The 22686-nt window shown below is 40.4% G+C and overlaps 1 protein-coding gene across 1 annotated transcript; it reads right to left on the bottom strand.

Moving 5' to 3' along the window:
- Positions 1–567: 567 nt before the first annotated feature.
- il17rd (interleukin 17 receptor D) lies at positions 568–22279 on the bottom strand. Its single transcript, XM_008321048.3, has 16 exons — positions 21917–22279; positions 11864–11918; positions 9082–9204; positions 7201–7319; positions 6351–6471; positions 6075–6119; positions 5671–5822; positions 5298–5363; positions 5143–5197; positions 4897–5007; positions 4613–4797; positions 4295–4410; positions 3680–3931; positions 3035–3595; positions 2497–2786; positions 568–1968 (listed from the first exon to the last, which is right to left on the bottom strand). The coding sequence occupies exons 1-16, from the start codon at positions 22034–22036 to the stop codon at positions 1847–1849; spliced, it is 2493 nt and encodes an 830-aa protein (XP_008319270.1). The 5' UTR covers positions 22037–22279; the 3' UTR covers positions 568–1846.
- Positions 22280–22686: the final 407 nt, after the last annotated feature.

Raw genomic sequence — 22686 nt, 5'->3', positions numbered from 1 at the left:
TTTAGCGGTATTGCAAGTAGACTTGATTTGCTGACCTGGCATTCGAGACAAGGCTTTAATTCTAATACGTTGTCTTATTGGCATTTTTAAAATACATTTCGAGCACACACTTACATACACACGTACGCACTTAATTAGACGCAAGTTAACATAAATAGTCCACGAACAAGGTGCCATGCTAATGAAACAGTCTGAGCAAAGATCAGATTTTACGGACTTCATTTATAATTTAATAACTGCGTTTGAACTCACCAACGCTTCCTTTTAATTTACTGTTGCGCAATCATAAAATAACATGCGTACGTACTTACCGTTCTGTACTTGTTTCAGTACAAGCTTGTTTAAAAGTTCTAGTGAGAAGAGCCGTGCTTTTATTTTGGAGACTTTTTACCTAAGCGCGAGTTTCTGAGGGTTCCGATGTAATTAGTATTGACAGAAGTTGTCGTCACACGAACGTGCTGTTTACTGTGATAAAGTGAGAACGGACTAAGTGGATTTCATTATAGGAAATTGAAAAATTGTTCGGCACCAAAATAACAGATATTTACGGACCATACAATAGTCAAAAATCCTCTTTTTGATTTATCTGAGGTGACGTATTTATCTACTTTAATTGAACAAAATGATGTGTGGAACTTACAATAGACTGAAATTTTTATTTCCTACATTAAGGTACTATAAAACAGTACATTTCCTTTAAAAAACTGGCTAACTATACAAACATGTTACAAAGCAGACATTTCCAAGCAATAAAAAAATACAATTACTATTTACAGGTAGGAAATGCTGACTCTTCCCTTCCAGTAATCTGAGCTCTGCAGCTTCTCTGCTTTCTAAACTTCTGCTGTGAGAACAAAGTGATTACAAAACAATCCATCATTCAGAGTGTCAGAACACATGCATAAAAATGAAGCAGAATATATGAAATGGAAGGACTTTCCAGTGAAGCCAAACATATTAACAATGACTTTAAACAGTCATTTAAGTCAACAGTTCTGGTTAAATTAATATTGACCAACAAAGTGATTTTTTAAGTTTCTGGGACTTAATTTCTTCTTGGTCATTTTCTTATGTGATAAGAAATATCTTGCATATTGAGTTTTTAATATTCTTTTAAACACTTTGACTTTGGTGTGCATCAATGACCAAACACTGAGTTTGTGATAAAAAAGAAAGCACATTTTTTCACACTTGATGTATGTGTTATTTGGTGGGGCTCAGAAATGTAATCACTTCTATTATAAGTCATCATTTAAATATTTTAACATTTTCTGTAAGGTAAAATCAAAAATGTTATTAAAAAGAGAAAAAAAAATCCCTTCTAACAAAAATGCTCCATTTCATAATAAGGCACATTAGCTTGAACACATGTTGAAGCTGTTGCATGTTAGTTTTATTGATCTGGAACATTTTTGCGTGTCTTTGTGCTCCTGCCTCAGGAAAGTGCCTGTACAAAGTTCCTGTGTCATGCTGTGGTACCAGATGTCCACTCATGAGTCAGTCACTCATCGTGTTGAGGCGGTCTTTGGTCTATGTGGTCCAACATCCAGAGACGCTGCACCTTAGGGTCCTCCAGGCTTGGTCATGAACAGCTCCTTCACACTCGTGGACTCGGTGTTCACAACAGGTTGTTGATCAATTGCTTCAGAATGTACTCTTTACTGAATGAGACTTTGAGGGTTTTTTGTGGATGAGGACTGACAAAAACTCAACAGTTTCCAAAATCTTCAACAACTTTTCAGTTGTTCTGTTTATGTCCGCATCCTGTTCGGGTAATGATGAAGGTTAGGTCCAGCGATGACATCATTAGGCTGCAGCACTGCTGGCTGACCGCAAGGCTGGGTCCTCATAGTGATGCCACATGAGCGAGTCCCTCACTGTGCTCCAACTGGCAGTGGTGAAGGTCAGCTTTACAAACCGTAGCCGTGCTGCAGCGCAGAGACGTGACAACAGACGGCTCCTCATCCCCTGCCAGGCAAATAAGACCAAAAACATTTGTCAAGTTCATTCAAATGGAGGATATGTTCACAGTAGTTTAGCACCCACATTTCTAGGCTGTCACTGTTGAATGCACACTGAGGTTTGACCTGTGGTCTTTACTTGTGTTTGAGGGAAATGTCCTGTCACCTCGTTTTAAACAAAACCAGTCAAATTGCCCTGGACTTGTCTTGTAAATTCCACTGTTGCTGCACTGCAACTTCTGTATTTGTCTTCTATATTTTTTCTTTTGTATTTGTATTTTCCAGGAACTCTGTTGAGGTCACCACCCCTTCAAGAACACCGAAATAGCTGCTCGGCGAGGCCTGACCAAACCTATGGGGCGCCGACAGTTACACTGTGCTTGAAATACCCTAAGTACTTCTATACAACATGAAATGGCTCCTTATGAGACACCATGCTCTGTAGAGTTTATACATTTGAATACGAAGTATGTACTAGAAATTGTCTGCAGTAAATACACAAATCTTTGGTCGTCCCCTTGTTTGCCCCCCTTACCGAGACCCGAAGAAGAGGATTCGCTGTCAGCCACAGAGCAGTTGTCAGCTTGGTCATGTGACAGCCCCTCCATTAAAGGAATGGAAAGCTCTGACGAAGGAACAGATGAATCGTAAATGCCTGAATCTCGGGGAGGTGGGAGGTCTGGAGGCGACAGATGGACATCCTCTATCTGGAGAGAGCATAAAGTGTCTGTGAGGACAGTTGGAGCAGAGGACGAGGATGATGATGATGATGATGATGAGCACAGAGTGTCTTCATTTGAGAATCCAGACACTCCAGAAGTTGATCTAAAGAAAAAAAAGAAGAGGTATGTAAATGTTTTTGTCAAACTAGCGATAACAACATGTTATTAAATATTTCTTTTTCAAGACAAGCCAAGGAAAAACTTTGGAGAATGCATGAGTGAAATTTAAAAAGTCCAAGACTACTGTCAAGTTCTAAAACTACTGTCAACTTAGTGAAACAAGTAGGAATGGAACAAATAACAAATTAAAAAAACATGATTAATAAAATGTTAAATTACTGCTTCTTTTACCTTGAGGTTGGTCCCAACGTTGACATGGAACAGTGTGGCAACACCGGACTGGGACACAGACTAGTACTGGTTCCCAAACAAGGGCTAGGACCTGGACTAGGACTTGGGCACGGACCAGAACTTGTGCTGGAAAAGGGACGAGAGCCTGGTGCCATTAGGACAATATTCCTCTTGGGAATGCCGTTCCCATCATCCAACGACGGCGTCCTCACCGCCACTTCATTGAGCACCAAGCCAGAGTCAAACCTCTGCTCGGGCTGGAGTGAGGAGGAGGAGCAACTGGCAGGTTTTGGAGGAGGAGTCGGACCGGGCACAGAGGGGAGAGGAGAATGTTTTGAAGCGGAACCTGCTGCAGGAGCCAACTGCTTCTCAAACCAGTCTGGGTTCTGGCTGATGTACTGGTGCATGTTGCAGATGCAGACGTAGAGCGAGCGTCCAGATTTACTCCTAAAGTAGTTCCTCCTGGAGATGTTGAGAGGCGGCTGCTCACGTCCAGCCAAACTGCTCGGACCAGAATAGAGTCGAATGAAAAGCTGAGGCAGCTGATCCATCAATTTAATCCTAATCAAAGAGAGAAAAGAAAGATTTGTTTTCTGGCAAGAAAAGGGCGACATGTAAGAAAATAAAAAGGGAAGCTGCATTTACCTGGGAGCCAGACTCAGCATAGTAGGAATGTCATTTTCTGTTGAATAGTCAAAGTAAACGGTCAAAAATCGGTTCAGCGCCTGAGTCTCTTCGCCTTCCCTTTGCTTGGCCATACGTAGCTTTTCAGCTATCATAGCCACAGCCACGGTGAAGAGGTCACTGCTGGATCCACCGCCGGCAGAGCTGATGCTACTGCTGCTGCAGCGACTGACGGGCGTTTTCCCTCTACGGCTTTTCCTCTCCACATAGTAGCTAAAAAAAGAAAAGAAACATGCACCAGTCAACATAGCAGAAAGTCAGAAGCATATGAAAAGTTAAATAACAACGGAGAAGAGACAAAAGGGGCAGAAGTTGTCTTTTAGGAGGAGTTACAACTTGGAGAGAAAAGAAAAGAATTTCAGAAAACGTTTTGATTAGAAGAGTTAACCAACAACAAGAACGTAAATAAACAATAATGCTATTAGGATATGCAAGATAAAAATACCAATACTAATAGTAGGACAATTGTCTTGTTTCCAGGGCACTCCTAAAAGTACCCGCTGGGCTTTAGCAGCACCTAGTGGACATTGGTGGAACTACCGTAATTGAATCTAAATATCAGAGATAGTTTTGTACCGTAGGCCTTTGGAGCAGACGGTGATGATGAAGTTGGCTTCGTCCAGTTGTCTGCTTAACCATGACATCTGACCTTCTTTGCACATCTCCAGATGTTCCCACAGGTCGAGCACAACCTGAACAGGAGTAGGTAGAATGTTAAATTCACAGCAGAAAACATCATAATGAACCACAAAGGATCTCTAAGGATCAGAGTGTTTAAATACTGTATTTTTCTATACTACTTATAACTACTCATTTGACACGACACCATCCTGTTTATTTCTTCCATGTTAAAGTAATTGTAAATTCTCTGGCACTGACAGTCTACTGTCTCACCTCACAGTTGCAGAAATCCTGCAAGAAGAAGGCAAAGCTCTGGATGACACTGGTGTGTTTGGGACAGTCTCTGTTAGAGTAACAGATAAAGACTTTGGGACGAGGCCACGGGCGATCTGCGTTCAAGGCTGCGCTCTGATTAGACGATTCACTGCTCTCCTCATCCAGCTGGCTGTAGATGTTTTCTAAAAAAAAAAAAAGAAAGAAAAAGTGATCAGAGCAGAGTTAGACTTTAAGGAATTGAGCATCATTAATGCAGCATAATTCACTCTCACAGCACTCACCTTGCTGTTTCTTCCGACACATGACAGTGAAGAGAGTGGCGAACGCAGACATGATGACCAGAGGAACCGTGATGGCCATGGCACGAATAGGCCCCGCCCACTGGGAGTGCACTGTATGCAAGTATGTTTTGATAGTTATTAATGACCCTCCGTCATACTGTATCTCCGGATCCTAATTTCTTTTAATTAGCCAAATCATAAGTAGATACAATTCCATCAAATGTGTGTGTATATGTGTGTACTCACCCTGGCTGACATGGTACTGCGTCTGCCTCCTGGTCGTGTTACTGTCGTCTCTCAGCTGACAGTGAAATAAAAAGACATTAGCAATGACAAAGAGGAGATCTGTTGGATTAGAGTACAAAAACTCTGGGAATAAGGTGACAAACTTTTAAACGTACCTCTACGGTGTATGTTCCTGGAGTAACATCCTGCAGGACGCAGGTAGCCCTGGGCTGGTTCATGTCCTGCACACAGTAAATGTATTTTAATTCACTTGAATTGTTTTTGTTACATTTTTTGTCCTAAAGACTGTAACAATATTCATCAAGTGAGGATACAGAGGTAGAAAAGAGACGACTGATTTTAACTTTGACTTTAACTTGTTGTTGCAAATGGAAACAAAATAAAACTACTTTGGTTTGTGGAACCAAACAGGAATAAAAACACAAACATTAAAATAGGTTTTTTTATCAAAAAAATAGTTTATCCTATGTTTACCTGACGTAAATACAAAGTTCATACTCCTCAGGAATAAAAATATCTCTGCCTTACTGATTTACAGCGCTGCAGTTTGAAAGGTCCATCATGCCGCAGTTTGTAATACAGGTAGTAGAAGTTGAAGCCAAAAGAGGGTGGAGCCTGATCGAAGGCCACGTGGAGGTTGGAGCCCAGCTGGGACACATTCAGAGTCTTTGGTTTCCAGACTAGATGGACACACACACACATAGACAGACAGAATCAAAAGTGAGGCCCAAAATCATGGACAAGAATTCCTTAGTATATTAAAATATTCTTTTTTTATTAATCACTTGAGCGTCACAAGGCTCATTATTCGGTACAACAGCTCTCCCTACTGGTTGAAAAATAGAAATGTAGTGTAGTGTTTAAATGTATCGTTGAGGTAAATACTTAGATGTGGATGTAGTTAGAGTGAGAGTGCAGAGGAGAGAACTCACATGGTTTACAAACCAAGTTGTCTGATCCCAGCAGGACTTCACACGCTGTAACACACAGAATCAGATATGATTAGACAAATTCATCACTTTACATTTTATTTGTTTACAGACTCAGTACATCTCATTTAGAGGCATTGTCAAGAAACCCAGGGATGTATATCTGGATGTAGACAGAACGCTGGAAAACTGTTGTTACTTTGGGGGAACTGAGAATCAAGCTGTGGGACAGTACTGGGTCAATCCGTTTCAATGACTTTACAGGAGTACGGCACTTACAGTTGGTCCGGAGAAACGATGGTGGGAAGAAACTCTCGTTCATTAGACTCGGGAAAGGAACAACACGAACCATGTAGTCAGTGTCAAAGGTCAAACCACTAAATGGTTGGCTGCTCAGCTTCTGTGGGAGAAAGAAAAGAGTTAATTTACAACAAAACTAAAAATGTTCCTGAAACACTAAATTGTCTCAATCATTTTCCCAATTTTTCAATAGAACATAGTGTCAATTTCATGATTTCTGCTCTGATCTGATGACGTACAGAAGGAGAGACGTCACACAGGTGAACACAGTGTATGACTGACAGTTCAACTGGAGACAATTGTTACAGTACAACTGTCTTGATTTATATACAATCTGCCTTTGTGTGCAAATATAAACTAACTAAAATACAAACGTCCAAACACCAACAAACACAAACAGGAAGTTTGTCAATAAAGGGACATCTTTTAAAAAGATACTTTTTTTCTCTGGCGTGAGTTTTGGTTTTAGAGCAACTCTGACATCCCAACATTTGGTACTAATTCCAAAGTGTAGAGGCGGCAGATGTTAAAGGCAGATTCAGGTTTTTGTCTCAATCAGATAATAATGTTCACATGTTTGCTGAGAGACTCTGCTGGCAGTTATTAAGCAGGTTTCCTACTAAACAGACGGAACGACTGGAGGGCTGGTTACACACAGGAAGTAATTGATAACATCCACGCATATCTCTAAATCCCTTTCTCTGTGCGTGGATCTTGTGCTTGATTACTGATGATATGACTTTGCAGGAAAGTTCCTGGCTCACAAAAAACAAACCGTCACTCTTCGGCTTTTCATGTGACATTCTTATTTCCAAGCTTTTACTCGTACCGTGCTCTTGTAGGAAAAGTTGAGCTGCCGCGGGTCTTTGAGGATGAGATGTTGACACTGTTTCCCTTCTGGATTCTTGTCCTCCAGGTAAACCCTGAAGCCTTTAATATGTTCAATGCCTGCAGAGAATAACCATAAGAATAAGAATATCTCCTCCAAAGTTGTTATTATTTTGTCTCATGTCTCGCTGGGACAAAGCTAACCAACATTCTATTCATTCACCAACTAATTAACATGTTAATTAATTTAGCATTCGAAGCTCGGTATACACTCTACAAATAAAGTCATTTGTTTAAATAAGGACATACAGTACTGTGGGCTGCAAGTCCCTGATGTCCAGCCTACAGTCCCAGAAAAAATGAGAAAAAAGTAGAAGTTGGTGCGACATCTCTGTTTATTATTACATGATGTAACACATTTCTGATTGTGCTTTTTTTCACCTAAAAAGTTTGAGTGTTTTTGACTTCTTTGTCTTATTGCTTATTCTGTCTGCATTTAACCTAATTTATTTGACATTACTTTTGGTCATTTCTTTTACTGTGCGTTCATGTGTTCTTTTTATGTTTGTTTAAACCTTTTCCTGCCCAATATTACTGAGCTTTTGCTTCCCCTACTCCTCCCTCCCCCTGGAGAAATGCCTGTCAGGACAGAAGAAGAGAGAGAGGGAGGGAGGGAGAGAGAGAGAGAGAGAAAGAGAGCGAGGAATCTGCCTGAAGAAAGAAAAACCTGTCCTGCTGCTTTGGGTTTTTTTTCTCCGCACACAATCAAAATAAGTGGAAGACAAACACGGATGTTATTCCCGTTTGAAGAACCGCTGCAGTGTCTTTCCATGAACAGCGTGCCTCGCAGAAGTATTTTTGTTTTTGTTTTTACAAGTAATATCATACAAGAATCAGTGGTGACTCATCATTTTGGTAAAAAAAAAGGAAAGTAAAAGAAGAAGAACCAGATGTTTAGAATGCCTCCAGGGAAAATGGACTGTGATTATGTGCACAGCTACCAGCATCCTCATCAACGCCATGATCACTATCAGAAGCATTACCACAGCAGAAGCACTTGGTTAGTTGGCAGGGCTCTACGTTGGCTTCATTACTTCAGCAAGGACTGTTAAGGATGTTGTTGAAAACTAAATGAAATTGTCGTGACTAAAAAAGCAGACTCATCATCACATCATTCTGTCTACGGAAAAACACGACAGTCACAGCATTGACATGAGCTGATGTAACACTATCAACATCACCTGATTTCACCTTAATGAATCCATTTAATTTATGAAACCCATCAACGCTTTTAAGCCTATGTGAAAATCTAAAGAGCCAAACAACAGATGTGGACACACCTTCAGAAGGTAGAGTTGAAGAATATCAGGCTTTCATGGCCTTGGCTTCAAACCCAGAACTATTCCACTCGTATCACACACATCCTTATAACAGGACAAAAGGATCTTTTCACGTGACATTACCACATTTCTGGACAATTTCTTTCCAAGGGGGACAACAGGAGACATTGACACTGACTATCAGAGACAGAGAAAGAGTGGAGAGACCGAGTGAGAGAGACAGAGAGAAAGAGAGAGAGGGAGAGGTCACCTTACACTGTGCACATGCACTCACACACATTCCTTCATGGTCAAACAGCGGTATTGTTGTTTGAGATGCGATCCTCTCTCTCTTTTTCCTCTGGGGGTGATCAAAGAGATGTGCAGAGATGCACAACACACACACACACACACACACTCAAAGAGCACTGGCTCTTCTTACACTTTGAGGTTCTACCCTCCCCTGTGCCCCTCCCTCAAACTGCTCTCAGAAGAATCTCACAAACAGACAAAAGTGTGTCACACCGTTAGACCAACAGCAGGACAGGGAGAGTCAGTGTTACCTAATGGACTTGCAGACCAGTGGACCACCACTGCAGCCTGATCCTCACAGGACAGGTGGCTGAAGGAGACGTTGGCCACCTCGTGGATCACATGTTTACCCGATGGGTAGTTTATCGAACAGTCTGCAAAACACAAGCAGGCAAAAACAAGAGATGATTCAAATATTACAATAGAACTTTACATCCAGGTATTTATTATGACTGCAGTCTGGAAAAATAAAGGTTTCTATTGAATAATCAAGGGACAAAAATGTCTGGTGACATTAAAGAGATTCAACTGTAACAGACACTGTACATCACAGAACGTCCATGGTCAAACCTCAACACAACGTACAAAAGAAAACAAACAAAAAACATCCCATGTCAATAACAATCTGAAAATGTTTTTTTGAAAATGTATTAAACACTGAAAGTTCATGCAGAACTCTGCAGCTACTTTGGCTTCAGAGCTTGCGGCTTCCTCTTGTCGTGTGACTGAATGGATGCCAGTTGTCGGTTGAGCACTCGTAACTAGATATTTTCACGTATCACGAACAAAATCTTGCAATAGTTGCAGGCTTATAACTTGGAAAACTCGTATTTCGGGGAACTTGTATCTAGGGGCTCCACTGCAGTGAAGAAAATGAGCAGAAATATCTTTGATGTGTGGGCTGTTGAGAACTCTCCACGTCCCTATTAATAATGCTTCATTTTGAAACATAAATGAAAAAGAAAAACTGCTCATCCGTGTTCACCTCTTGATGACCTGGGTTAGCTGAGGTCAGCACAAATGTCAGCCATTCAATCATTGCAGTTCCCAACATTTTTGTTTCGAGATAAGATGATGATGGACAGGTTGAGGAGGAGGAGGAAGAGGAAAAGGTGCATCCAGCCATGAACCGTGAGGACCACTGGAGAAAAGATGGATGTGGACTGAAAAAAAGGCGTGAGCTCAGACACGACTGACTGCTCCGGTTTCCTCCTGCCAGCGTCCAACTGACAAAGGCAGCTGAGGCAAGAGGGGGAAAAAACATTTGCGATTGAGAGTAACAGTTGGAGAAAAGATGGTGAGGTGACCGAGAGGAGGTCAGGAGGTCACAGCATACACAAGGTCATGGCTCAGCTTTCTCCTGCTTCCTGAAGATCCTCAGAGCCGGGTCATGTCCAGAGCTCAAGGAGAAGGTCACGGCTCGTCGCTCCTCTTTCTCCACAATAAAGCATCTCCATGGGATAAAGGGAGGGGCAAGGAAAGGTCACAAATCACTACTCCTCTTCCTCTTTAACTCTGTCCCTTTGTCTGCAGGATTTCCTTATAAGACAATGATGAGGAGGAAGAGGGAGGTGAAAGGGCAGACACCTTTCTACTCCTCACTTTGATTCCTCGTTCAGTTCAACAAGCAGAGAAACATAGGTCACAGATGCTGAGTCATGACCTGTAGTCACGATACCAGAGTGCAGTGCAGAGCTTGCTCTGCCATGTTGCACTGTACACCTTTTTTATAAAACTATAACCAAACCTTTAAATGTATCTACATTTTATAGCATTAATTAATTAATATTAATATTAAAAAAGGCCCAATGTAATTATGAATATCTGAGCACAAAAAACGACACTTCCTCACACACTTCCAATACTCATGCTATGCTAACTCACTTGGTGCTAAGTTGCATTACTTACAAGGTGTAGTTGATTTAAGCTATGCCTATGGTCTCAGTCCTTCTGGGGAATCAGACTTCAGAAGACGGTAGGAAAGGAAGCAGTGAGGTGTGTCAGACACACACACCTCGGTTCACACACACAATGAGCCTGCTCTGATTGTCATGCTAAAACACGGCGGTGCTTTACTTTGCCTCCAACTGTGTGAAATTTCAAACTTCTATTTCATCATTATTTTGCTTCGGTCACATGACCTTATGACCTGTGACCTCTGTATTACAAGTCGCATAATATGCCCCGAGATCAGATCAGATTAAATGAAGAATGAATAACTTTGTAGGAAAAAAGTAGCTGGAGCTTTGAAGTAGAATTCATAGTGTGGTGACAGAGAAGGAGTGAAAATGGTTTGCCATGAAACATGGGAAGCAATCGAAACATTTTGGTAGAAATGTAAAAACTAAATATACTATATATATATGACAAATATTTGAGTCTGACTCAATTTATACACACTCTGAGTTCCTTTAGCATCATTAATTTAAAAAATAACGCATTAATTACATCACTTTGTGGAATAAAAAAGCTAATGTTCAGTTAACAAAGATACAAATAAATACAAACTAAGCTCAGTATTAAAACTCTACAAAATCAGTTCCAAACTGTTTAAGCTTTAGTTTGATTTCTTTTTTAATCTGCTTTAATGCTTATAACCAAAACTGCAATCTCAGTCATGTGCACACGCACGCACACATAGAATTGAACCAGCGTCTCGCTCATGGTCAGGGACAAAGGCAGAAGGCAGGGATCGGCCACGGCTCAGGAACTTGACTTTTACAGAGAAAAGAACAAAAGAAAGAAGAGGAAGACGGTGGAGGGGAAAAGGGTTATGGGGGTTGAGATAGAGAGAGATAGATAGATAGATAGAGAGAGAGAGAGAGAGATTGTGTGTGTGTGTGTTTGTATTGATTTCAGAGTCTGATCAGATTGAAGGTATTTCTCTTTGGTCTTAGGAGAACAAGAATAGACACGGATACGATGATAATGTTATGAGGGAATAGTCAGGAAGAAAAGGGTCAACTATCTTCCAGGTTAGAAAAACAAACACACACAGACTGTCAGATTGTAGAGATTTAAAAAGAAACTCACTGTCAGTCCTGAAGGTGACTGGTAACCTGCGACCTCCATCTGCATCAGACTGTACCTGGAAAAAAAAAAAAATCAGAAAAGCCAAAATATTTTTGTCACAAAGGAACCTGATTTCTGGTTTGTTTGTGAACTTCATATCTTAAAAATATGATCCTTGAGATCTGGGTTTTCTCAGTAAAATACAAGTACAAGTCACACCAGCCAAAAAATACATAAAGAAGAAAAAAAACATTCTGTATATAAGTTGCTTCAGAACACCAGCGCCCTCTAGCAGCTGTCAGTGTGAAAATAACAAACATGTGATAATATATATTTTAATATATAAGTCAAAGGTTGGAAATAAAATGCAACTTATATTCCGGAAAATACAATATATTTACAGCTAAGCTCCTTAACATTGACACCGACTAAACCACAGGCTGCAACAGAGGAGTGTTCTACTTTACTTTATTGTATGAACTCATTTCATTCATTTATTTTCTCTTTTCTCTGCTTTATTTTTCTCCTAAAGCAGTGATCATCAACTGATGGCCCGCAGGCTCAACCTGGCCCGCCAAAACATCCAATCCAATCTAGTGACTGGATTACAAAGAAAAAGAAACAATAATGTTTGTTAAAAAATGTGATTTTTAATTCATTTTATTTGCATATCCGGCCCCCAAGGTGTCTGTCCGGGAAAGTTCTGACCCTTCGACAAACAATCGGTGACCCCTGGTTTACAGGCACATCTGCGTAGCCAGACACACTGAAGTATTACTGTGTGGTGAGATATCATCACAAGTCGTCATAGGAGATGTATCTAGGCCGCAAGCTAACACCAGGTGTGGAGATAAATGTGAGACATGTTTTAGAGATTTTTACAGTTCTGGCCTGGTTTTCATGTCGCCCTGCAGTGTTGCACACCAACACAGAAAATACTCACAGGCTTGTTAGCGAGGTGTCGGACTGTCACACACAACAACGTCCCAAACACACAGGCACCTGAAGTCAATCACACAGACCCCCTACTGTGTGTGTGTGTGTGTGTGTGTGTGTGTGTGTGTTACACAGACGCCGCGCCGTGCTTGTTAGCAGCAAATGTACCCCAGCAACTCATCCACACGTGTTTGCACTTTAAACATGTGAAGACTCTCGTTGACATAATGCATTCCCAAGCAACTTAAAACAAACACCGGCACAGACCATAAAAAAAGAATGTGTGCATCAAACAAGTGTTTGAAGAAGTAATTAGAAGACAAAACTATATCGAACTAAACACAGTCCATAAATACTCACGCAGCTTCTCTTATCCTGCTCTTATTATTTAGACTTCTTGCCTCCATTTTTGTCCTTATTACTAACCTTTGACCCTCACAAGTTTACATGCTGCTATGTCCACACATGTCCCTGTGGCACCATGAAATGAGAGGCTAATTAAAATCATGGGAAGCTTTTCACTGACTGCACAGGCAAGCACAGACTTCCTGGCTGCTTTCACTGGAATACCCCCTCCCCTCCCCCAGAAGGGCAGGTTATGGTAAAACTTCTCAAAGAACATATGTAGATAAAAGAAAGAAAAAAACCCCGGCAGGAGCGTGTGAATGGAGGAGCAGTCTCCAGAACACCCACTGCCATTAAGGATGCTGCCAGCCATTCAACACACATCTAGAATGCCCCCTCACTTTGGCATATTAATAACATTTGCTTTTTATGTTTCAGTAGGAAAGACAAACCCGGACATAGGACGTTTCTTTAAACAAGTCTGATAAAAAGAAAAGTGGTAGAAAACATATGTTGCTGCAATAAACATTTAACATAGCAGAGAAGCTTCACTTTCTTTCAACTGACAACCAATGTTTACTTCTAACGTTCATTTATTTTACTTTAATTTACCTGCACTGCTGTAGTTTCTGACGTAAAGCATGCAATATTATTTTGTTCGCAACAGAAAACACATTTTCATCAAATCTTACTGCTTTTTTGCTGCTGTTCAAACAGACTGTGTGTCACCTGTGGCTAATGGAGTGTATGTTCTCACTATTTCGTGCCGCTGTCACAGACACTGTTCTACTAACCATTTTGTAAGACCGAAAAAGAACACACACCCACACACGCACACACCAACACCCCGGGGCCTGGGGCAAAGAAGTCACATCAGACAAGACACTTGATTATTAGCGGTTAAAAAACACAACAGCGCAGCAGTTAGCACGCACATCAAGTGTTTCAGCAATGTTGCAGGTTTAACCCTGTCCTTCAACTCACTTTTTGATTCTCACAACAAAGAACCAGCTTGAGCTGAACTTTGTGAACACACAAACAATAAAACTGAAACCTTGGAAATCTCGCCCCCCCCAACACCACCAATACACGTTCTGTTCCTGCAGTAACTGGATAGCTTCAATTAGCTGGAAATCAACAGTAATTAATCACAACACCAAAGAAGAAGGAAACTGGGATGCAAGGATGAAGGAAAGTATGTGGAGAGGGAGAACAGCACCAGGAGGAGTCCAGAAGAAGACGGGAGTGAAGGATGATGGGAAACATATAATCACACGGCCTGCAGGGAAGAAAGAAAGGAAGGAGGGAACAAGAGAATGAGGAATCTGATTAAACAGGAACTCCTTCAATTACAGCTTTCAAGGTTCATGTAGCAGATTTCTATTTCGCCTCATTTTGTTCGGGGGCTGGCAGAGCAGTTCCAGATGTGAGACGGAGAACATGGGACACACTTGCAGTTGACCTTTAATCAAAATACACTTACACAGTCAAAGTACAAACAGGCTGGACGGGTTCTGTTTAGATAACCAGGATTAGAACTGCGTTTGAACACAGTAGAATAAAACAGAATCTAATAGTGGTGTAAGAATGCAGTGATATGTCGATGTATCGCCGTGTTTCGGTTCACGATACCATATCCATATTCATGTAACTGCATTGCCCGTTCACTATGCTGACAGTTTTCCTACCTTGCTTAAAGTTAACTTAATATAAGCCCGTGCCGATAATATTGCTGTATATGGTATTGTTGCCCATGTATACATATCATATTGCCAGATTCTTGCCAATATACGCCCCTAGAATAATATAAAATAGAAGTTCTTCATCCTTGTGAGAATGCCTTAAAGATTCAATAACTAACACACTAACATAATTACCTCAAATAAACCTAAACAAATCTAAGTGTTGCTTTCTAAGCTTTGTCAAGATATTATATTTTACTAAAACACAGAGAGTTGTCAAGAAGAACCTGAAACAACTTTTAAAACATGAGAATGAAGGTGAACAGTCACAGTCTGTTGACTGCACGGCTCTGTGTTCAGTTGATGAGGGTCTTGTTGCTGCATAAGCCCAGGGGCTAAAAACTCTGCTCTGTTCCTCTTAATGCCTTCCTGTCACAAACACACAAAAACACCGCCCCACACACACACATACACACACATGCACCCACCTCCAAACACTACCAGATGGTACGCCATAGCTGCACTAAAGTCTACAAAGTGTGTGTATTTCAGGACAGCAACCTTGCCAGAGTTTCATTGGTTCATTTGAAGGTAACAGACTAGATCCAAGGTCCCTGGGTCAAATATGACTTACTTTTGGTTTGGTCCACTCTGATTGGATCGTGTCACAGTGTAACCGAGTTTATCTGGAATACATGGTGTAGAAATCAGGGCGATCTCCAGGAGTAGTCAAAAGCAGGAAAATTAAGTGAACATGAAAGTTGTCCCAGTTCGACTATAGTTTTATTACAGGTCGACGGATATTGTCAAGTTAGACAAGACAGGGAAGTGATCATTACAATGTGTCTGGAAAGAAGAAAGAAAGAAGTCTTTTTTTACTTAAAAAAAGCCTCTGATCATTTTTAAAACACATATTTAACTTTGACAAAGAAAATCGTACAATTATTTGTAAAGTAGTTCAGCAACATTTACACAGATTTCGGAGCTTAACTCCAGGGTCTGAAACATGGGACCAAATGTCAGGAGAAGACTTTAGCAGTTTACCAACATCTGAGGAACAGGACGAGGTGAGCTTTGTCTCTGTGCTTTCAGTGGAACTATAAATCACCAGAGGCTCACACTGATGGTAAAAACAGCTCCAGGGAAGGAGTGATGAAATCTGCAGCTTCACTTCAACAACAGACATGTAATTTACTGCGCCTACAACAGTTGTCCAGTATTAGTCTCTTGATATTCCAGCTGACTTTGTCGACCGCTCGTATAATATCGTAGTTAAAAAGATCTGAACACTGAGATTGAGAACTGTTTTCAATCATGTGATAGATCACAACATGATTAGGAGTTTGAGTCAGTTTGTTTGTGGTTTCTTAAAGATGCCAGGAAATGCATTCAATGTTTTTGATGATTTTTCTACAAATTAGAAGTCAATAATTATACATATTTGGATGCAGACGGAACAGTATCTAAAGGTGGCTCTCTTGAAAATAGAAAATAATCAGACAAAGTATGTAGTCTGCGTCTGACTTTTAAGTTTTTTCTTCAATTGTTGATTAAGCCTGACTTGAATCTGTCTAAATGGAGGAGTTGGGAGGAGGCCAGGGAGGCTTCAGGAGAAGCCTTTAATGTTTTAGGGCTGCATTCCAGCCACTGCCATTCAATCCTTGCAGTGCCACCTGGGAAGTGACTTCCTGGCAAAAGACTTTTCTTTTGTTAATTAATTAAATTAATTAAAAATAAAAACCAGAGCAAAGGAAAACATCCAGGAAGAAAAAAAACTGGAAACAAAAGTGAGGTGAAACAATGTGTGTGTGTGTGTGTGTGTGTGCAGCCAACCAAAGATTTCCCACCACAGGAACAAAACCTGCAGCTTCCTCCTCCTGCATGACTGCTCCTCAATGATCTCCTTACCACTGCTCTTCTTCATCACAACTCCTCCTCCTCCTCCCCTGCTAGGAGGAGTTATTCCACTCCTGCTGTGGCATTTTGTCCTTTAAAAGACTTTTTTTTACAGAGAAGGGAGAGGAACTCACCCTGACTTCTTTAGAGAAGACAGGAACTCTAGAAATCTGGATCTACTAAATTTCCAAGGACTGCAGCCAGTCTGTGACACAATAGTCAAATCAGAGCCATTAATAAAGTGATGGTCAGTCCACAACTTAAAGTATTTGTTTTTTGGGATTTTTTTTTGTCATTTGTCCAGAATTCCACTGTATCTCGGTTTTAAACTGGTGTAATTCCCCATCATGTCGAATGATGTTGCAAAGCACGGCGGTTTACTTCTACTGCAGCCACGCTCTGATTGGCTTTAACCTAAAGGCAATTTCTTGTATAATTCTCCAAAATGTCATTAGCAAAAACTCAAAGACGTCATGTGCTCACTGTGTTAATCAAATGAGGCTGGCGTGAGATAGATATATATGAATATGAAACCAAATGTAAGAACTCTGAGTGAAGACGGCTGTTGGATATTTGCCTCTGATTGTACTGGTGTTTACTGGTTAAGATGTAAAGCTAAAACTCAGACATTAGAAACCTGTGTGGACTAAGATTCTGTTGTTTGCCTTTGGACACAGTGAATCATTACATTTTCTAGAGCAGTTTCATCCTGGTCCAAAATTTAAAAAATGACATCGCTACAAATGATATGCAACTGTCCTCCAATGGACACACTCCATGTTAACTCTTGCAGAACCACAGCCGTCTTTGAGCTTTTACCAAGAAGTCGCAGATGAAATGTGATTATGTGATTAAAAATTAGTTAGAGGCAAGACTAGGACGAGCTAATAATTGAAATGCAGTACGACACAAAGCTACAAAGCAGCCAGCCATGGTTGTTGCTAACAAAGCACTTGTCAGCAACAGTTTGCACAATTTTTCAAAATACAACCCAATTGATAAAAAGAAAATCGAGACACGCTTGTTTACAAAGGAAATTTTGGCAAAAGAGTTTGAGAAATTATTCTCACATTTATGAATCAAATATGTTGTTTTTAATGCTGTCCATGTGAAAGTGAAGGCCCGGCATTAGAGCTTCATCGTCCTGATTTAGTCACCAGAAAAACACATTTCACACTGTGACGTCCACACAGCCATGACACCCTCTGAGGATCTCTGATGCCAAAAACACACGGAGGCCTCACAGGATGATGGGATGTGTGACATGACTGCAGAAAGGAAACCAGTGCTGGAATGACGGGCGGGTGAGTGGGAAAGAAAAGGATGAAAAATCCAGAGCAGAACAGAGAGAGGAGGAACCTGAATGATTTCCTAGTGTGTCTTCCTCCTCTGAGACAGCTGTGATGACTTCAGCAGATGTGTTTAACTACAGAAAAAAGTTTATACTGACCTAAAGCATTAACTGGGGACGTATGGTTAAGAAGAAAGTTTCCCAAGTAAGGACCGTTTCCAAAACACCTGAGAGATATGAACATGTGTCCATGTGGACACTTGGAGGGGATTTCTGCGGATTTTAAACATTACCGTTTGCTCAGAGGACTAGGGGAGTAATGTAGCATGTGTGCAAAACAAAGTGTTGAATGAAGCCTTTTGTGGCTCCAGGGGGAGATTTGTCCAGTCTGATAAAACGATCAACTGAGTGAGAACCAGTCTGAGAAATACAATTTGAAAAAAGAAATGACAATCTGTGGCTGAAGAGTTTGGAAAAAGTGAGCTCAAAGTGACTTTAAAGAGACCTTTGTGTCACTTTTTATAACAAATATCCAATTTAGAAGAAAACAGACAACAAAACATGATGGTAAATATCAAATTAGCATGAACCTCAAATGTCAAAACAGCTTAAAGTCCAAATAAAGTTTGGATTTCAAATTCAGTGGCATCCAGCTCTGGTGAATGGAATGATAATTTACAAAATCAACTGCATGTAGTATTGACCTACAGAGACTTAACATCAAGTGAATCAACTTAATATTTCAGTGAAAATAAATGTAAATTATTTATAGTGGCCCTGCTGTCAGATACAGTAACTACACCCAGGAAAATAAAAGGCTAACCCTTTGTTGAGATTTTTACAACCCACACAAGTACACAAAGTGCAGAACTACAACTGTGATTACTGCCAGCCAGCATGCTAACAGTTAAAAGGCCAAATGAAACAGTCAATGATAACAAGCTAAAGGATTTATCTTAGCATCTATGTCAGCTGACAATTTCAAGTTTATGTCAGTCTATGACATCAAAGACTGTAACCAAAGTCATTTTTTTATGTTCTGCCACCTGACCATTCCCAGTTGTCACCAAACGAGGGCAGTGATCTCACTGCACAGCCCGTCAGTCCAACAACCATTCAAAGTCACACTATAAACCAAGGTCAATCAAGAGAGAACAATTAACACAACCCTGTATAAACACACAGGGAGAACATGCAAACTCCACACAGAATTACTGCAGTTTGAACCAGTGTAGTGATGCCTACCACTCTCCAACTATGTTTCCCAGCAGTCTAATTAAATTAAACCTATTAAGTCCAATCTAATCTAATCTGACAAAAAAGATTTAAAAAGAGACAGATGCAGTAACTTCGATTAGATTTCATTGTATAAAACTGAGGAGCAATACGTTGTCAGATGATGTAAAGCTGTTAGGATTGATTTATAAAAAAAAAGAAAGAAGAAAGCACAGCGTTCCCAGGTTTTCTGACAGAGGCGAACTGCTAGAAAAGACAGCTCAAAGCAAATGTCAGCACTGCTCTGAGATGTGTTTAAGCCTCTGCTGTTGACTCAGGAATTGAAATGTCGCAGAAACAGAAATGTCAAGGAGTAAATGTGACCCTTAGCGTGGATACTGTTCAGCATCTTTAACTTCTGAATCCATTTTACCACTTTACTGGGGAGTTCAAGTTTGATATCACTGCTTGAACACTGACAATTTATAAAACCACCTTGAGTTACTTAATTAACTAATAGCAGCTCAGATTTGGAAAAAAAGTACTCTCTGACTGCATATCGTGCCTTCATTTATGGACATAAAACAAATACCAGCTACCACATGAGTACTTTTTTCAAGACCACTCCCACCTCTTCTCCCTACGTCATTTGCCACAGTGAATTACTGAGGCTGTCTAAAGCTATAACAAGGAGGTTTCACCTCATGTTTTGGTAAACAAACTTATTTACAGAGAAAGACAATCATTTATTATAGCTTTGCACCTAAAGTAAAGAAACACTTGATTTAAGGCAGAGCCAATGAACACCCATGTCTATTGTTATGTAAAATGTTCAGATTGGCGTTGATTAAACTTAAATTTGGGTGAGAATTTTCAGCAGCTTAAAGAGGTTTAAGTTCGTTGGCTCTTCTTCTGTCCTGAGATCAGGACCATTGTCACTGTACACCTTGGGCGAGCTGTAACTGTAGCCCAACTCAAATGTACATGTAAAGGTCTCTCTCACTCAAGGACACACACATACACACACACACACACACACACACACACACAAAGCTCCAGTAACTTCACACCTGTAGAATAGAGGTCCTCACACCCCCACCAAGCTACCTTTGATGTGGGTGTTACTGAAAACAGAGGGGAAGTAGGGAGAGGGAGAAAGGGTGCAGTGGGGGTGGAGTGTGTGTGCTATTTGCCAATGTGTGTGTGTGTGTGTGTGTGTGTGTGGAGGGGGAAAATGAGTACAGGGGAGGTACCACAGGAAGGAATGTTTCTTCTGAGTAAACAGTGTGAAGCTTCCTGTAGAAAACACTTCAAAGGCTGGAGGAGGAAACAAGGATAGCACACACACACACACACACAGAGAGAGAGAGAGAGAGAGAGAGAGAAAACAGAGCGAACCTTGCAGGCAGGTAGGAGTCAGCTATCAACAAAGAAACATAAAAACCTGCAGAGCATGTGCGCTCGTACTCAGATGATCAGATAGTTGTACTTACCATATTACAGACATGAAAAGAGAATCATATCACTTACATTGTACACACATCTGTCTTACACACATACAGTACATACACCCAAGACGACACACACACACACACACACACACACTCTTTTACATAGAAACTTTTAAACTGTCAAAACATGTTTTCATTTAAAACACAACTGTGTCAATGTCCAAATCCTTTGTTTTTACCAACAATTACTTAATACAAAAGTTAGTGCAGAGACTATTGTGTTGGTATTTTGAAATCCTGCTATATACTTTTGAGTACTACTTAACATTGGTTTATTTTTTCACATATAAAATATGACTGTATATTAAGTTTTAATTGATTTGATATAATATTTCTATTCTATTCAAATTCTTCAAAGTAAACCAAATGGGGCTTTTTGTACAGGAAGAAAGAAAGAAAGAAAAAACAATCACTACTACTGTATGTATTTCATGATATCAGTTATGGTGATTCACTACAGTCAGCTCATGAAGATTAGCCCACAAAATGCAACATTTTGAAGTGCATATTTAACTCTCAAAATTTAATTGATTCATATTTATAAAAAAATTGAGCTGGTTTAATTTATCTAGGTCTTTCTTACACTGAGTACTTTGAGTAAACCGAAACAACAACTTGATGCTTAAATACAACTGTTTTACATCTGACATGATCGATGATTATTAATTTATTAAGATTAAATGCTAAAAAAAACATCATTTATGTTTTGGCCAGGTTAACGATCTTCTCTGACTAAGAAGACAAGGACTGGCGTGAACATAGTAGAGGGATGTTTTTTTTTTTTGTCCCTTTCAGGTTTCATGTGAAATGTCAAAGTAAGTTCAGGAGTCAGTAAAACAGCTAGAATTTCAAGAAGGTTTGCTTTGAGTGCATGACATGCAAATTCGTGCTCTTGATAATGAGGTTTGGTTCGCTTGTGCGGGCTCCAGCTCTAGCTCCGCACCGACAGGTAAGCAAGGTGGCGTGAGTGGCTTTAAACCTTGTGCACTAAGTCTAGAACAAAAGAACGACGTCAAAAAACAAAACATAAGAAAATTTTACTCGCTACTGCGAGACAACAACACCAAGTAACAGAACCCGACTCAAATCCTCCGAACTGGAGTCGGTTGGAGACTCGAGATGAGGCAGAAACAGAAATGCAAACGTATTGACACCGTTCCGTCATGCAAAGTCAAAAATAAAACTTAAAGTTTCCCACCTTGAAACCACACCGCTCCTGGTTTGACCGTTTGCTGCCCGAGGTCGGAGTTCCGCAAGAAAAATAAAAAAATAGAAATAACCCGGAGAAAGGGATGAAGAAACTCCGAGGGGCCGCCATTCCTGTCCCAGGTCTGAGCAGCTCTGAGAGCTTCAGAGGAGAGCGGAGAAGAGGAGGCGTGGGTGTCTCCGCGCGCGTGCGCGCGTGTCCAAACAATATGTTAGGGGGACTTATAATTTTCAAAAGAGTGTTATTGAGGGAGATTTAATTATAGGGCAGGTATGTCCAAAGGCTGGTCTAGAGGCCAATACTGGCACACTACTCTTTTGAGATTAGGTGATCCTTGAAGGGATTAGATGATTTACCAAGTCTCAGCAGAGGCTGCTGTAAACAATACCGTTTTTTTTTGGGTAACTGTTCATAGCCTTTTTTATTTATTGACTTTGTATTATTTTATACAGCAGTATTAATTAAGGTAAAATACAGACCCATAAAAAAAGAAGTGATTTCCCTTTTTGGATCAATAATATAGATGTACCTATTTAGCGCTGAGGGCGCTATAATTACTTTGGCCAGGGGCCATAATCACTGCTGGTTTAAGAATGTTTTTTCCACTATGATTATGAACTTTTATAGTAAGTGGGCAATCACCAACACAAAGCGCTTAATCTATGCAAAATACTTTCACAGAGGTATATTCCTAATAACACAAAAAAAATTGAACCTTTTCACATTTCTCACATGACCACGGTATGCAATCAAAGTTGCAA

The sequence above is a fragment of the Cynoglossus semilaevis genome, chromosome 11 (assembly GCF_000523025.1).
Source record: "Cynoglossus semilaevis isolate Cse_v1.0 chromosome 11, Cse_v1.0, whole genome shotgun sequence".
Lineage (NCBI taxonomy): Eukaryota > Metazoa > Chordata > Actinopteri > Pleuronectiformes > Cynoglossidae > Cynoglossus > Cynoglossus semilaevis.
This window is presented reverse-complemented; position numbering and strand designations above follow the sequence as displayed.